At 40.7% G+C, this 17,184-nt stretch overlaps 1 protein-coding gene across 3 annotated transcripts in view; it reads right to left on the minus strand.

The window, feature by feature from the left end:
• CMTM4 (CKLF like MARVEL transmembrane domain containing 4) overlaps window positions 1–17,184 on the minus strand; it is a 58,101-nt gene that overhangs the window by 9,060 nt on the left and 31,857 nt on the right. For all 3 annotated transcript variants that reach the window (XR_004647992.1, XR_004647991.1, XM_034788397.1), the window contains exon 2: window positions 9,909–10,085. Coding sequence is in view for 1 of the 3 variants with exons in the window: in XM_034788397.1 (XP_034644288.1) it covers window positions 9,909–10,085 (177 nt within the window). In the remaining 2 variants the exon portion in view is untranslated. The remainder of the gene's footprint in view (window positions 1–9,908; window positions 10,086–17,184) is intronic.

The raw sequence follows: 17,184 nt of genomic DNA on the forward strand, positions 1-17,184 counted from the left end.
GCACATATTAGTAACTAGGTGCAGGGCCGGCGCTTCCACTAGGCAACCCTAGGCGGTTGCCTAGGGTGGCAGGATTTGGGGGGCGGCATTTTGCTGTCCTCGGCGGAAATTCGGCGGCGGGGGGTCCTTCCGCTCCGGGTCTTCAGCGGAAATACTGCGGCAGGTCCTTCACTTGCTCTGGGACTCGCCGCCAAAGTGCCCCGAAGACGCGGAGCAGAAGGACCCCCACCGCCGAATGCTCAGAGGAGCACTGCCACCTAGGGCGGCAAAAACCCTGGCACCGCTCCTGACTAGGTGGCAAACTACCTGATAAGGATGGGCATTGCTCTGGTTCAAAAATCTCAGCAATGCTGGATGGCAGAGCAGGGGACAAGAGGGGGGAGTGATCTGGAGTTATTACTTGTAGTACCACAGTAACTAGGAGCCCAAGTCACAGATCACGACCCTAGGTGCTGTACAAACACAGAACAAAAAGAGTTTCTGCGCCAAACAGCTTACAATATAAGACAAGGACAACAGATGGATACGGACCAAAGGGGGAATACAAAGAAACAAAACAGTATTTGTCAGCATGATAAACAGTGGTCTCAGAACACCAGCAGCCTGTTGTCATCTTTTTTTTTTTTTGTAGGCATCATGGAAAAGGAGAGTTTGGGGAAGGTTGTGAAAGACAGTAATGAGTTAGTTTTGCAGATGCTTACGGAGGTATTGCCTTAGAACAAATTATACTCTTCCAGGCAACTGTACTAGCAGATTACAATAGTGGCTGCACAGATAAAGGTCTCATTAAAAAATGTTGTGATCCAATCTTCAGCCACACTGAATTTAACTGTGTGTGACCTACATTACCACCCAATTTTTCAACTGTGAAATTAAGACCAGGTTTAATTTAATTGTATTTCTGTGTCTTCAGACTTCTTGTCCACTTCCTGAGGCATAAACAGCACAGCAGGGCACAGCAAAGCAGTATCCAGGCAGCTGACAGAAGAGGCAATCCAAGGATGCTCTAACGTGCAACTTAATCATCTCATAGACCAGGGGTAGGCAACCTATGGCACGCGTGCCGAAGGCAGCACGTGAGCTGATTTTCAGTGGCACTCACACTGCCTGGATCCTGGCCACTGGTCTGGGGGAGGGGGGGGAGGGGCGGCTCTGCATTTTAATTTAATTTTAAATTAAGCTTCTTAAATATTTTGAAACCTTATTTACTTTACATACAACAATAGTTTAGTTATATATTTTAGACTTCTAGAAAGAGACCTTCTAAAAAGGTTAAAATGTATCACTGGCACGCGAAACCTTAAATTAGAGTGAATAAATGAAGACTCGGCACACCACTTCTGAAAGGTTGCCGACCCCTGTACTAGACTTTCACCTTTAAGAGTCAAGCATGGACAGGCAGAGGGAACCACAGGCCTAACTGTAGTGGAGAGACTGAATAGAGTCTGTGAATTTGAAGAAGTCTGTTGCTGCTTATAGGCAGGAAGTAACTTCTGAAGAGCTGCAAAGGAACAGATAGGGAAAGAACCTTTCCCTTAAGCATTACAGATTGGGTCCGTTGCCAGTCACTGGCTCTCTTGCCCCGTGGTGGCAGTGGCAGCCACGTGCCCTCACCCACTCATCTCCAAACCTGAACATATGTAATTTTCCAGGAGAAATTCTGGATGAAAACAGTTAGACTGCACAAGCCATCAGAAGCTATGTAAAGGCAAATCATGTATTTTTTAAATTCATTTACAAGGATACTTATTTTATCAGGGCATTTTTACAGAATCCTTCTCTTTGCCATTCAATTCTTGAAATCCAAAAAGCTTACATTTAACTATTTTAACTTCCATCTAAATGTATATAATCTGGAAAAGAAACCTGCATTTCAGTGGGATGAGTTTGTCAAAAACCTGTTATAGAAGTTTGAGGTCTACCACTCTCCAAGTTAGTTTCTGCAAAATAGAGAGCTGAAACTAACATTTCCTTTTAGCTTCATTTTCATTGTCCAATGTCTCTAATTCTTTCCCCAAACCATCACTTTACTCTACAAGGTTTGGGCTGTTTTCTCCTTGTTCCTGTGTGTAGCTATCAATTTGAAGTTTATACACATACCAGTCAGTCTGCTGAACCCAATCTCCCTGATCACCCCATAATTTTACTGTGTAGTCATGTTATTAAACATCATATGATCACTCGCAGTGCAGTTAACTAATGGAAATATGGTTTGCAAAGTAAAAATGTCATATAAAGAAATAACCAAATTAAATTTGTTAGAATCCACTTCCCACCCCTCTCACCTCCATATTAATTTATTTTTACCCATGCAACAAAGGATGTATTCAAATACTGGATACTGCAACTAAAAATTCAGGATTCATGTTAGAAATTTGTCCAAAGGGGACAGGCTCCCACCCATGGCAAGACAGTCAACAGCCAACATTTTCAGAAATGACTAATGATTTGGGGAGTTCAGCACTTTCTGAAAATCAGGCCACTTTAAGACATCTCAAATTGGGCACATAGAAAAATTAGGTATCCAAAAATCACTAGTTGCGCCTGAAAATCTTGGCTAATATTTTAAGGGACAAGACACGATTTTGTGGCATTGGAAGAGGCGGTCAGGGTCAGATGATTTCATCCTTAGATGGCTCTCGCCATTTCTGGGTGTTTGCATAGGCTTTGCTGGAAGCAGTGTTTCTTGTACAAGAGTGACAAATGTGCCATTTCTATTCACTGTTTTCACGTTTCCACCTCTTTATTTTCTAACTTCTCTTCGTGTATGTGTGTGGTTGTTTTTTAAATTCCATGGTGTTCAGTCTCCTGTTCCCGCTCAACCCCTTGCACCTTACTACTTACCAATTCTTCTGCCAAGTGTTTCTAGTCCTAGACATTAACAGACGTTACTGTCTACTGTTATACACATCACTAGCAATAACGGCCAAGTGCCAGTAGTACTCCTTGTATTTAAGCTAGTTTTACTAGGGCATCCTTAGCAGAAGAATGCACCACCCATGATGATTAGAAAATTGTGAAAAATCAAATAGGGATGGTGCACCTAGAACACAAGCCTGCAGCATATAATAAACCCTGCCAATCGTTCATAAATTAAGAATATGAAAATGATGCATCTTTTTAAAGGACATCTTTGTGACAGATATGGCAATTTCCTGCAGTATCCTGGATAAACTTTATTGAATTAAGTTAAACCTTACTCAATTAAGTTTATATATCATTTTGGGCCAGGGATTGTATGTAATTCCATAGGGGAGGAGGACCACAGCTCTCCAAGAACTAAAAACAGTGAGCGGCGATTAGTCAAATTCACTCAGATTGTAACACCTCACAAGAGGTACCACCTCCTGGCGAGACTTGTATATCCTGATTCAAACTGGATTCTCCAGCGAACCAACAAAAAAAGGACTTTTGGATAAACAGCCTGAGTTTAAACTGATTCAGGGCCTGATCGAGCAAATGGACAGGACCTTCTATCCAAAGCAGGTATCAATCCGCCCTGGAAAGGGTTGGAAGAACTTGACCTATTGATGGATGCTCTTGTTCTGAGCCAAGGTGGTTATGAACTTGTAACTGCAGAAAAAACCCTTGGTGGGTTTGAAGAATTTATCACCTGTGAGAACAATTTTTGGAGCTGGGGTGATCTCTGGTAAGTTTACTAGCATGTGTGTAGGTTCTTTTATTGTTTTTAATGTTTTCTCCGTAATGCTTTCACCTTAAGAATAAGTGAGCTTGCTTAGGAAAAGCTGTGTGGTATCTTATACCTATGGGCAATTATGCGGTTTATAGCCTTTGAAGAGAAGGCAAAGCAGGCCTGCTGAAGCACTCTGACTTTCTCGGGAATTCCCAATGTAGGCATGGAACTGTGCAGTCTAGAAATACTCCACTCAGGAAGGAGAGAGACCCATGTCTCTGCCCAAGAGAGGTATGAATGGGGAACCGGAATCCTAAGAACAGGTGCCTCTCTGGACCACGGAGGCAGAATACAGGTATAGTTGCCCTGAACTGTGACCACCTCTTTCTTCGCAGAAGTAAAAAATAAGAGACAACTTTTTCGGGTTCCCATGCAATATCTACAAGTCGAAAAAGTCTGGTGTTCTTTAACCGTCTCCTCTGTGATGCTCTTTAATCTACAACTTTGAAATGGAGATATTTAAAGCCAAGACCGATACAATAAAACAGTTTCTTCAGAGCAACATCAATTATTTTGCTGTCACCTACTTGGACATTTGTATCCATTGTTCCTCTCTGCAGCTTTTCTAAAAAACTCTGAAGCATGTTTTCAAGCAACATGAACATCCAGTGCTCAATCTTCATGTTCAATGAACCTGTGTTTGTTAACTAGTATCTGACACAGAACTGAGGGAGACATGAGCCAACACTGCAATCCAGACACATTTGATTTTAAAAACCTATTACATGCTGATCTTCTAACATTCTTGACAATTGTTGACCTTGTGTTTGTTTTAGATATAAACAAATCACTAACATGAATAGATATAACCAAGGTCAGATCATCAACAGACAGTATAACAAACATTCTAGTTGGAGCAACTGGTTATGTAAGTAGAAATTAAATGTGAATACTAAGTCACAAAAAAGTCCATTTTACTGATGGAATAACTTAAGATCTGTATCTGCAACAACTCCGCTCATGCTCCCTCATCCAAGAGATTGTTGAACTTCAGCATGCTGGACTGCCTGCCACAACAATTAATGATGACCTGTAAGTTCACCACCCCCATCTTTATTGGGGAGGTTTTGATTTCTCTTAGTTCTGACACAGACACATTGTGGCTTTGGGAAATTATTGTAAAACTACTGCAGATCTCTGCAGTAACAATCATCCTCTATAGCAACATAGGACAAGATTCTAATACTGAGACTATATACCTAGTAACCCAGGTGCAGGGCTTTCAAAACTTCTAGATTTTTATGTTCTTCTGTTACATTTTCCACTCTTGGTCTTAACTAGTCATACAATCCTTGTTTATGTTCCATGCCACTGTGTGCTTCAACATAGTTCTGCCAAACCATGACCCTTTGTATGCAAACCCACAACAAATTCCACTTGTACCTCACTTATGTATTTCACCCTGTCCAAGCAGCTTATGCTTCAAATAATAAACAGATAATGAACACATTTTGCCAAATGTAGTTATACTAACCCACTTTGTTATAAGTAATTTGTTTGAAATATTTCTATGCAGTTACGATGCCTATGGATCATCTGGAACATGTGTAGAAATGTACATTCCTTGCTGCTACATTCAAGTATCCTTGCAAAATAGCATGCACAGCTCAGCTGTGTATCACAGAGGGAAATGGAAATTTCCACTGTCATTTCCCCCAAGTCCTCACATCTCATGGTAATGTTGATAGTCCTACGCAGCACAGAGGAATGACTGATCCATTCTTTTATCTCACTGTCACAGATACACAATTTTTAGCTCTCTTTCCAGAGAAGTTTCTTTCCTAGCTTCAGAAATCCCATGTTTCTTTCAGATACTGTATCTCAATAATATTTAGGTGGCAGTTGCATTTCTAATTAGGATGAAAACAAAACACTGTTGCTGAAATGGCTGAAAATGTAAGAGCCCCAAAACGATGGATTTTGTAATATTTGTGTATCTGTGCTAGATGTCGGCAGACTGATGCATTTTTACGATAGACAGAGGAGTCAGGCAGAACCCAAGGAGCATTTTTTCTTATTTTGGCAAACATTGGTGTTGCTAGTAAGGATTACGGTCACTAACAGGCTGGCCTAGTTAGGGATAAGACTGATGTAAGGGCACAGAAGGAAATTCGCTCCCCAAAGAAAACACAATATTTGTATGCTGTGCTCTTATGCTGTAGGCTATGGATTTCAAGTACTATTTCAATGAACAGATAGAATGGGGGTTAAAACAAAGACATAGCCTCAATGTTTCCTGATATTAAATGAAAAAAAGGTTATTTACTGAAAATCTGCATAATCTCAGTTTGCTATACGCAACCAGCAGCAGCTGATGCATCTTTGCTGGCACAGATGCCCAGTTTGCTACCATCTATGACCCATGGTAAAATGCTGGGGCATTGATCAACTGATCTATAAAGAAATACCAATTTTTACAACATACTACAGAGGGCCCATGGGAGTGGACTAGATGACCTAATTATTTTCCTCTTTAATTTCTACGCTTATTGAGGATAAACTGTTTGCACAGGAAGTTTGTTATACAGATGGGTGCATCTCAGATAAGGTTAGGAAAGAGTCATAACACTACAAACTACTCAAAAGGCTAAAAAGAATGTGGCATGTTTGAACCTCTGTACTGCCAGAGCAGCCTCTGTAATTATGTTACATTAAACTTCAAAAACCTGCAGTTAGTCTTTAGATAAGGAAATACGATCCTGAAATTGATGATTAACTGAACAGGTACTGAAACTAATGAAACTGTAAATAGATAGGAATACGCATGTCTCCTGAACACTACTGAGAAATTATGATGGTTGTCATTATTGAAAATGCTTTTAATAGATTGTGTCAAACATGAAAGGCTGCATAATTCCTAAATAACTGTCAAACTATAGAAAAAGCACCACAATATTTTCTCTGAGAAAAAGTGTGAAGCACACAATCTGCCACATGAACAAAATAAGGTTAATATGTGTGTACAGCCTGTATTAGAAACATCAAAGATATTGCATCGCTGAATTGCACAAGACAAAAAAATCACTGTAGCCAGAAAGCACAGATAAAATTCTTCCTGTACTACAGGGGCATCCTAACTTTGCCCAAGCTTGCCAGGAGCTTGAAGGCCTCAATTTGCATGCATACCAGAGCAGCCTTGAGCTATCCTAATTATTAAGATTGCAGCATAGAATTCTCCAGACCACAGGTCCCAACAAACTATCCTGCAGGCACTTACCTCAACTTGGAGATCTGGGAAACAAAGATGGTCTTGGATTACTGGGAGTCAGTAATTTCCAGGTCTATTTGCAGCTCTGCCACAGATTTCCTGTGTAACCTTGGAAAAGTCATTTAACCCTTCTGAGGGCTTGTCTACACTTGCGGCACTGTGCTGTAGCGCTTAGTGAAGATGTTACCTACGTCAACGGGAGAGCTTCACCCATCTACATAGGTATTCCACCTCTCCAAGAGTGATGTAGTTATCCTGACATAAGTTGGTAGTGCAGACCAAGCCACAGTCTCAGTTTCCTCATTTACATAATGTGAGTAATAAAAAGTACTTATCTCACAAGAGTAATAGTGCAAAGTTTACTTGGAGTTTATAAAACACACTGAAATACTTGAATGGAAAGTAGAAAAGCTACTGAAGTATTACTGTATGTCTCTGTTGACCACACCTATGTAGTGATGCAAGGGCATCTGCAACCCACTCCATTTGAGACCTTCAGGCTGCGCTCTGGCCACTCAATACAGTACTGTATACCTTATACTGCACTAAAATAGTACTTATGGGCAGATAGACTTCAGCATAGAGTATTAAGACAAGAACTAGAAATTTAGTCAAAATACCCTAGTCAAATCTGTTGAATCACAATTTCATACAAGGTAGATCCATGCACTACACAGTCAGGTATTATTACAAGCTCTCCCATGTCAAACATTACTGTGTACGTATGAAAATCTGGGGGAAATATCTTCAGTAAGGATTCTTACTAAATCCAGTACTACATATCATAACTACTATATAATTGAGATTATACCTTTAAATTTGGGCAGATGGAATAAAGCCTTAAAATAAACCTTCTGTTCACTATTATAACAGCAATAAAACAAACTTCAAAATAAATAAATAAGATGAGTCCAAGTTACTTTCCCAGATCAAGTGAAAACCCAACCAACAAAATGCTCTATTTTTAGTTAAAAGATTTTAAATCCCTTCTTTTCAAAGACCTCTATCAGAGTCTTATGCTAGAGACGGATTTCTCATTCTGAGTACAACTATTTGTCATCGCTTGAACAGGGCTATTCAAACCAATAAGTACCAAGAGTGGTTGAAAGGACCTTGTAGTTAAACAGTTCAAATTTACTGCATTATTTGGGGAGGGGAAGAAGGGGAAGGGAAGCCTCAGTCAACCTTCTCTACCCACGTGCATTCATGATACAGTTAAAATCCTCTTGCAAGCAGTAAAAGCACTAACATGCAGGGCCAAATCCCACCATTATTTACGCTTATCTATACAAAACCACTGAAGTCAATGGAGTTACATGGCTGTATACAAGGGCAGATCTGATCCACACATGCGGATTTCTTTCTATCAGAAAATTAAAAAAAAGAATAATAATAGATGTTTGGGCTTCTTCAAGAAGCAGTCTTTAGTGGAGTCATGAAGACTATCTGAACAACCCAGCAGTCGCTGTCAGGCTTGCTTCACTGTAATATGCATGAAATCTTGTATTTACCCTACATCCTAGGCAATAATGAGGTCATCATAAGCAGAGCTGCCAAGTCTTATTTATTACGTGACGTTCTTGTGCACTTGGCAGCGCTGCCCGACATTCCCACCTCACAGTGGAGACATCATGCATCCAGTTGGGCTACAAGAATGGCCTGCCATTGTTACTATTGACTGCCAATGGCCACTGTGGTACAAGCAGCCAGCCATCTCCCCTCTCCTTGCTGAATCCAAACAGGGTAGGAGCAGTCAGGAGGAGCAGGCAGAGCAGAATGGAGACAGAAGATGAGGGGCCCAGGCACAAGCCCCATGTTTCCTCAACTTCCCTTCCCCCAAACACCTCATTCAGCTTCCTCCCCATACATGCTTTCTCCATGCATTTATGCATCCCCAATTGCCAGTTTTTGGGCATCTCCATTTCCTACTACCAGCATGGTTCAGGACTGGGTGTGTTGACGTTTATGGATATATGAAAGTTGTTTGCAAATATGCAAATTTGTTTGTTAAGTAATTTGCACAAAATGTCACACACGGAGCAGCAAAAATCTGGCAGCTTTGCTAAGGTTAGGGATGGCTGATCCACTGGGACTGCACGCCTAAATGTACAACTACAACAGCAATTTATACTAGATTACAACAGTGCTGGTGGTAAGGCAGAACAGAGGCCAGAACAAAGGAGCATAGACTCATTTCCTCAGGTGAACTGCATACAGATGTGTCCAAAAGTTAATACGGATGTAGGTGCTCAATGGATCTACATGCTGATCTACCTGCTCATTTCAGGCAACCAAGTCTGAAAGTTAGGCTCATAGCAAGCAAGAAAATGAAGATACATCCAAAATGAATGAGAGTTTCTGGCAATTCTTTCCCCACACCCACATTTCTTGTATTTGTGAACATGAGGACTGCTAGTCTATGTTTCTTATAGTCTCTAGGTACATACCAAGTCAATGGAGCTGACTTCTCCTTGCCGACAGTGCAATTTCCCCCCAAAATAACATAATGCTTGTGTTCATGTTTACAAGAGATTTAGCATATACCCTCACTCGGAATGTCAAAAAACAGCAGCAGGTTATTACAAACATATTTGCCATACATTTCAACAATTTTTTGTATTGATTTACAGATCTAATAAAATGGATTCCTAATTCTTTTTTTGGACAGCATTTCTCAAAGTTATACAATAAGAGTATTTTTGCCCACCTCAGCCATAAATAATAAATGTTGGCACTACTAGAAAGGCTCTTTCAGAGGAGGAGAAATTGCTAGAAGACAATTCCAGATTTATTTAATTTAACATCCTATGATCTCATTACATTTCTAAAGACACACTACGCCGTGGGTGTTCAAATTGGACATAAGTAAGATATATATTTTACTCAGTATACATAGCATTTATTCAGGATCTTAAATTTCAGTAAAAGACAGGCAGAGTTTAAAGAACAAACTTAAAATGTTTATTCAGCTATTTTTACAATATGAAAATTTGGATGAGAACTTACTGTAAGATTCCAGTTGATCTGTGGTATTCTTGTGTGAAGATTTAGACTGAACATAAGCAATAAAGCTCCAGTAACTACAAATGCACTACAGCTCACAAACTCAAAGAAATAAAGGCCTTCGCAAGGGGAGCATTCCATGATGGTCTCTATGCAGATGAATGCAATCAGTGCCAAAACCTAGGGAAAAAAAACAAATGGAAAAAATATAAATAGATTTCCACATTTTGAAAATAGCCACAAGTATTCCTGAAATTTCCATTGGGAACATGATCAGTTTACTCTCAAGAATGTGCAATTTTAGTTTAGAATAGGGCACTATTTGAAAGCAAGAATAAAAGGAATTAGTGCAAGACTTTTTGGGTACTTCATGTATTACAAAACTTATAGTAACAAAATTATACTGATCTAAAGTCAACGTAGCCATGGGCTACCGAAAAAAGAACCCCCTTTTCTAAGCCCAACAGTATAAAGTGCAAACGATAAAGCAAACATTTTATTTCCTTTTTAAATTATTCATATGTCTTTTCAGAACTTGGAGAAAATATCCAACTGATTTTGCTTATTAGTGCCAACATCCAGATCAATACCATTTTAAAATGCCTTTTCCCATTACATTTATTTCAAGGGTCGGTCAACTTAGAAATGTAGTCAGTTTAAATAAAAATTTTAGAATAGCTTCAAAAGTTCTCCACGGGCCTCACCCCATTGTTATGATTTGAAAATTCCCTACTTCTGCAAATACTTAATTCCCCTCTCCCCTCCCCCATCCTTTGTTGTTGAGTTACAGCCTCACATAAAAGAAAAAGAGTCTAAAGTCCTGATCCTGCAAATGTTTACACGCTTTAAACTTTGCGCAGGGAGCAGTCCCATTGAATTCAATGAAGGTGTAAAGTTAAGCACATGCGTAAGTCCTAAGTGTTTTCAAGACTGCAGGGGATAGAGTGAAATATACTCTGTAAAATGAACAAAACTAAAATATGAGAAAAAAGGAATCTCTCAGATAGCAGTCTTAACCATAATAGGTATAATTCAAATATAAATGCAATTTTCATGTTGACAATTCCCCTTTAAAAATAACTTGTGGGAAAAAAATTGGGCAGGTGCCTTCTTGGTTCTTTGTATGCTGTGAAAATTTGGGAACTTTATCTGTACAAAGTAAGAATCCTGGTTTTACTATGAAGTTATTAGAAAATTGCTGTATCAGGGAAAGCCTCTATGTGAATGTGGAATCTACCCCTTGCTGACAAGGACTGAGTCCCAACAAGGCACAATGGAGAGTTGTTAACCTTAACAACTGCACTCTGACTGAACCACTGGTATGCTAAGGAGGCTGTCTGGAACAGGGAGAAGCTATTTCTTTCAGCTTGTCTGCAGGGGGCTGAAGAAGTGAAGATGGAGAACACCAGCAGCAGAACAAAGGAACCAGGTGTTGGTAGGGGGCCACAAACTTGAGAGACTCTCTGGGGCAGGGACAGGAACTTTGGGGAGGAGAGGGGAAAGAGACAGGCAGGTTTTCATAGCAGGGAGTACTGTTTGACTGCAACTGGCCACAGTCAGAGAAAGCTGACCTAGAGGGAGGCTCCATGTCTCTGAAGGGAAGTCATAAGCTGGAGAGGAAGGATCCTGGTCACCCCAGAGGGCTCTTCCCAAGCCCAAAGAACACTTCAGAGCTGTGAAAAACCAGAGGCAGGGAAATGCCTAGAGATGTGTTTATTATTTTACATGGATTTGTGTTTCTCATGCTATAAAGTAAAGAACAACGGTATTTTAGAATCCTGTGCCAAGTCTATCTGTGTCTGTTCACTTCACTATCACATGCCCCTGAAGAGGTAAACTGTAAACCCAGGGTTCCCACATGGCTGGAGTTCTGGGAGAGAATAAGTCTAAACTGCGAGGGAGTCTAAGGGTACATCTACACTACAGGGGGGAGTCGATTTAAGATACGCAAATTCAGCTACGTGAATAGCGTAGCTGAATTCGACGTATCGCAGCCGACTTACCCCGTTGTGAGGACGGCGGCAAAATCGACTTCTGCGGCTTTCTGTCGGCGGCGCTTACTACCACCTCCGCTGGTGGAGTAAGAGCGCCGATTCGGGGATCGATTGTCGCGTCCCAACGGGACGCGATAAATCGATCCCCGAGAGGTCGATTTCTACCCGCCGATTCAGGCGGGTAGTATAGACCTAGCCTGAGGGGCCAGCACGGTCCCAGGAGCTAGGCAGTTGGTTCATATGGTCTCAGTTCTCAGAATGGGGTGCTAGACAGAATCTGTACCTCAACAGCATGCCTAGAGACCGCACGCCAGGAACAGTGTCTGGACTCCATTCTGACTCTGGAGGCTTAAAGCACAGGGGGCCCAGTGAGGTGGATCCCCTCACAGCAGCCTCGTGAGTGTCCAACAGGAGTTCAGCCAGATCTGTGACATCTATAAAGGCAGCCTGAAGGATGTTTGATGTTGATTACCCACCTCACCCCCAAAAAAGGTGTTCCCCCCCCCGCTTCTCAGAAATTCTGTTTAGCCTGGAAGACTCTACAGTGACTGGAGAACTAGCAAGACATCACTAGAGTCCTAAGAGATGAAATTGAGCAACTATGGGGAGGTGGGAGTTTTTAGTCAGACTGTTTAAACTCTATTTATCTGTTAGTTTCTAAATGTAAAACACAAGGAGAAATATAACTTTTAAGCCTTCTTTATATATCAAACAGCAAAGAGTATCAAAAGACTATTGCACCCATAACAGAAGGGAAAATTCTATCCCCACTGAACTTAATTGCAAAACTTCCAGAGACTTCAATGGGGCAATGCTGTGCATACAGTTCTCTTCTCATATTCTTACCCTAGACTCTAAACACTGAGTCAGTAATTACAACTTTGGCAAACTCTATACAACTCTATTCCAAGCACACACTTTTCTCCTCTGGCCTGCCTCAAGGCTAGTATCACCAGTTTCATCAGTTCAGTCAGGCATGAGCAGGACTTAATCAGGCTAGCACTTTTTGAAGTGCTCTCCCATTTCAGCTCTCACAACAGTTTCTGTGAGGTCCTCACATCTGTTGTAGTTAGAAATGTTAAGTTAACCAGGGCAAGTCAGCTATGGGATCATAGGACTTCTGCCAAAAGGAATGAACTGGTGAAAACAGAATTGTTCATGTCCAATATCCCTTCCTATACCGGTTTTAGATCTCCTAGATGATTTTCTGTAATTACGGCCTAATGCCTCTAGAGATTTAAAAAAAAGAAAAACATGAATATTTTATGTTCTGTTCTTTGTTCTTTCTCTATAGCTCCTCTACAACACAATCCTTGATTAAGGTAGAGACTCACCTCTCCTCATCTGAGAAACCGTATTGTGAGAGGAAAGATGGTCCAGTGCTTAGGGCACTAGCCAGGGACTCAGGAGACGGACTCAATTTTCTGCTTTGCCACAGACTTCCTGTGTGAAATTGGGCAAGTCACTTAGTCTTTCTGGTTCCCAGTTCCCCATCTAAAACAGAAGTAATAGGACTTCCCTCCCTCAAATGGATGTCCAGGGTAAACACACTAAAAATTGTATGATACTAATGTAATTAGGGGCACATAAGCACGTGTAGAATACATATATAAAACTAAAGAATTAAAGTTAGCCTAAGTTTAATTAAGAAAATAACATTTTCTCTTTATAGTATGTGGCCAGGAGGGAAAAGGTCCCAGTCAGCAGGTAAATGAAGGCTATGAGAATAGTAAGTATTACCTGTAGTATGGGAAGGATGTATGGTTCCAAAAGTAAAAGTAAAAGAACTGCAGTAACAAGACAAAGAAAAACGATCTTAAATAAACAAGCTCAAACCTTACTACTGGTCTGCTGGTAAGCAAGGGGGGGGGGGGGGGAGAGAGAGAGAGAGAAGATAAGAAAGGAAAGGCCCTGGGAAGAAAGGAGGCTGTGAATCTAGATTAAGACTGGAAAAAAGGGTAAATTGTCTCAAACTGGTTTTTTGCTGAAGTCAGTAGAGTAATTGGCAATGACATCACTTGTTTGTTAAAGGGTAAACTCTTAAAGGGGTTCATTGCTAATACCTGCCTGACCACGTTGGAGCCGACCAACATGGGTCTAAGCACCCCAGGTTTAGCCCGTTTGTAAGTATCTTGATCAAATGCTTATAAATGTTTTGTTACTGTTTTGATGTAGTAAATTGCTTATTAGTTAGGCTCTTAGGCATATTTACAGCAATTGTATAAATACCATTTGGCTTTTGGATTTAATGAAGGAATTTATGGATACATTAGTGTTTGATGGTTTCCCGTATCAATATTAACAATTTCAAGGAAACTCAAACTATGTCTTGTTTCTGTCTATTTTTTCATTGTGGTGTGACTATACATTTAGATTTAAAGAACAACACAGGCACTTATTAAGACACAACTCAATCCAACCCTTATGAACACAATCTCTCCATCACTACTACAAAAAGCACCAGTCACAAAAAGTCACGATCAATTTCTGCTAGCTCAGGTATATCTACACATGTTGCAATCACAGGTATGTCTAAACAATATTTTTTAACTGAGCACAGTGTAAACAAACAGGTTAAAACACTGAATATAACTGCAAGGTTTGGGTCCAACCTTGACATTAAATAGCAAAAAGAAAACCTGTCAATCACAGTGGCTGTATACAAAAGTCAAACGTCGAGGTGAAGAGAGTCTGCTAAACCTAAAGCAGGATAGTCTGCCGGGAGGTGGCCTGATCTTGCATTAACAACACATAATAAAGTCTAACATTACTGTAAATAGCTGCCTCACAATTGACAGTAATTTGAATTACTAACTTCAAAGGAAGAGAGCACTTTTATGAACCTTCAATTTATTAATGAGCATTAATATCAAGCTTTTGCAACTAAACTTGAGCTGTTAATTGGCTAACTTCTACACTCTCTTAGAAGTTACATTGAACAGCCTCACACATCGTGATTTATATAACTGTAGTCCAAAAACAGCTCCAACAGCCTTTTTAAAATGCTCTCAAGTGTTTTATATTATAATAAATGTATTTTACAACATTCTCTAGATAGATTACAGTACATGATTCTGTGCAATTCTAACCCCATTCCTAAAGTATATACAATACAGAATTGTGCCAGAGTAACCAAAAAAATTCGATAGGAGGAGCTAAAAACTGGGTCAGATTGATCATTACAACTGGCAACTACTGTGCAGCATATGGGGTCTTTTTGTTCTGCTGATGAACTGCTTTTCCCCTACGTATTCATCTCAACAGTAAGCTTAAAAGGGAACCATCGCCTTATACAAAATTAGAGACATAGGGTAAAAGAGACACCTAGCATGATGAATTTTGCACAAAATGTGTTAATTTCCTAGTCCTGAGTTATGATGGATAAGAAAGTACTAAAACTTTTGAGCAATTATTATGTGTAGACTGCACTTTATTATTCAATATAGGAGAAAGGGCATTAACCTATGACACACACTACTGTAAGTAAAGTGCTATTCCTATATTAATGGACTGAAAGCAAAATCACGTGGTGTTAGCATAGTCATTTAAGCAAACTTTTGTTGCATTAACTTGGAATTATGCATGTTTTCTTGGAGTGGGCCAACATTGATCTTTCTTGGAGGAAAAACATGATTAAAAATTGATAAATAATTGCAACTGCTTCAGCTTAAGGTACAAACATTGAACATAAAGTTAAAGGTGAGATTTTCAAAAGCATTCAAATGTTGGCATAACTCTGCACCCACTTAATGGAATTTTACCACTGCCTTTAATGGAGGAAGCATTAGGCCAGTGGTAGGCAACATTTGGCACGCGTCTCACCAGGGTAAGCACCCTGGTGGGCCAGGCCAGTTTATTTACCTGCTGACGCGGCAGGTTCGGCTGATCGTGGCCCCGGGCCAATGGGGGCGGCGGGAAGCCGTGGCCAGCACATCCCTCGCCCGCGCCGCTTCTCGGCGCCCCTACTGGCCCAGGACGGCGAACCATGGCGAGTGGGGGCCGCGATCGTCCGAACCTGCCACGTCAGCAGGTAAATAAACTGGCCTGGCCCACCACGGTGCTTACCCTGGTGAGCCGCATGCCAAACGTTGCCGACCCCTGCATTAGGCCAACACCTAACCTGTGAAAAATCGGAGTATCCCTACTCTCAGATCCAGTGCATGTCAGCCATTACAGAGAAAGTCCTTCTGAGCCCCTGTACCCTTGGGCTGGACCATGCTCAATCACTTTGGAGATGATGCACGTGCACTTTGGTCAGCACAAGAAGCTGCAAGAGGCTTGCACATGTTCAGTGAGAATGGAATCTTTCAAGATTTTAGCTGCTGAAAGTCAAAGAAGTCTCTAATGAGCATACGGAAACCGCAATTTTTCAAAGGCTTAAAACTTGGCCAGATTGGGCAGATTTTCATAGGGACGGCAAAAGGCACAACCCTAAAAAAACCCCAAAAAACCATTCCCCGCCAAATTTAAAGTTTCTGCTCCAAAGCATGGGGTATTAGAACTGTTCAAAGAAAAAGGTCACCAGAATTCTTTTTTTTTTTTTTTAAACATGGGCAAATCACTATTTCCCCCAGCCTGGTTTTAAAAAACAGCTGAACCATTTTGCCTAACATTTAAATAAATAAATAAATTCTGCCCGACATGAAAAATTTCAGTTCAAACTGTTAAAGATTAGCAAAATTAAACGCAACTGAAAAACAGTGTTGTATAATGGGAAATGTCAGGCAACATTAATAGGTAGTGCTACCAGCCCAGCCTGCAATAACGATAACAGGAATATAAAATGTCTTCATACACTTAGTTTTATAGAGAAGTTATTGGAGAATAAAAATGTAAGGATTAAGCTACAAAGAAAGTGGAGAGGAAAATTTTAAAGGAAAGTACATTATTGGGCAGAGGGTTCTTTCAAGCTTCTTTTACCCCCTTCAGGCAGAAATCTTGTGTTTTTCAGTAGAGAGCCAGATGATCTGGAAGCTATGTTAGGGTATGTCTACACTACGAAATTAGGTCGAATTTACAGAAGCCGGTTTTATAGAAATTGGTTTTATACAGTCGATTGTGTGTGTCCCCACATAAAATGCTCTAAGTGCATTAAGTCGGCAGACCCCGTCCACAGTACTGAGGCTAGCTTCGACTTCCGGAGCATTGCACTGTGGGTATCTATCCCACAGTTCCCGCAGTCTCCGCCGCCCATTGGAATTCTGGGTTGAGATCCCAATGCCTGATGATGCAAAAACAGTGTCGCGGGGGGTTCTGGGTACATGTCATCATGTACCTCCCCCTCC

The sequence above is a fragment of the Trachemys scripta genome, chromosome 13 (genome assembly GCF_013100865.1).
Source record: "Trachemys scripta elegans isolate TJP31775 chromosome 13, CAS_Tse_1.0, whole genome shotgun sequence".
Taxonomy (NCBI): domain Eukaryota; kingdom Metazoa; phylum Chordata; order Testudines; family Emydidae; genus Trachemys; species Trachemys scripta.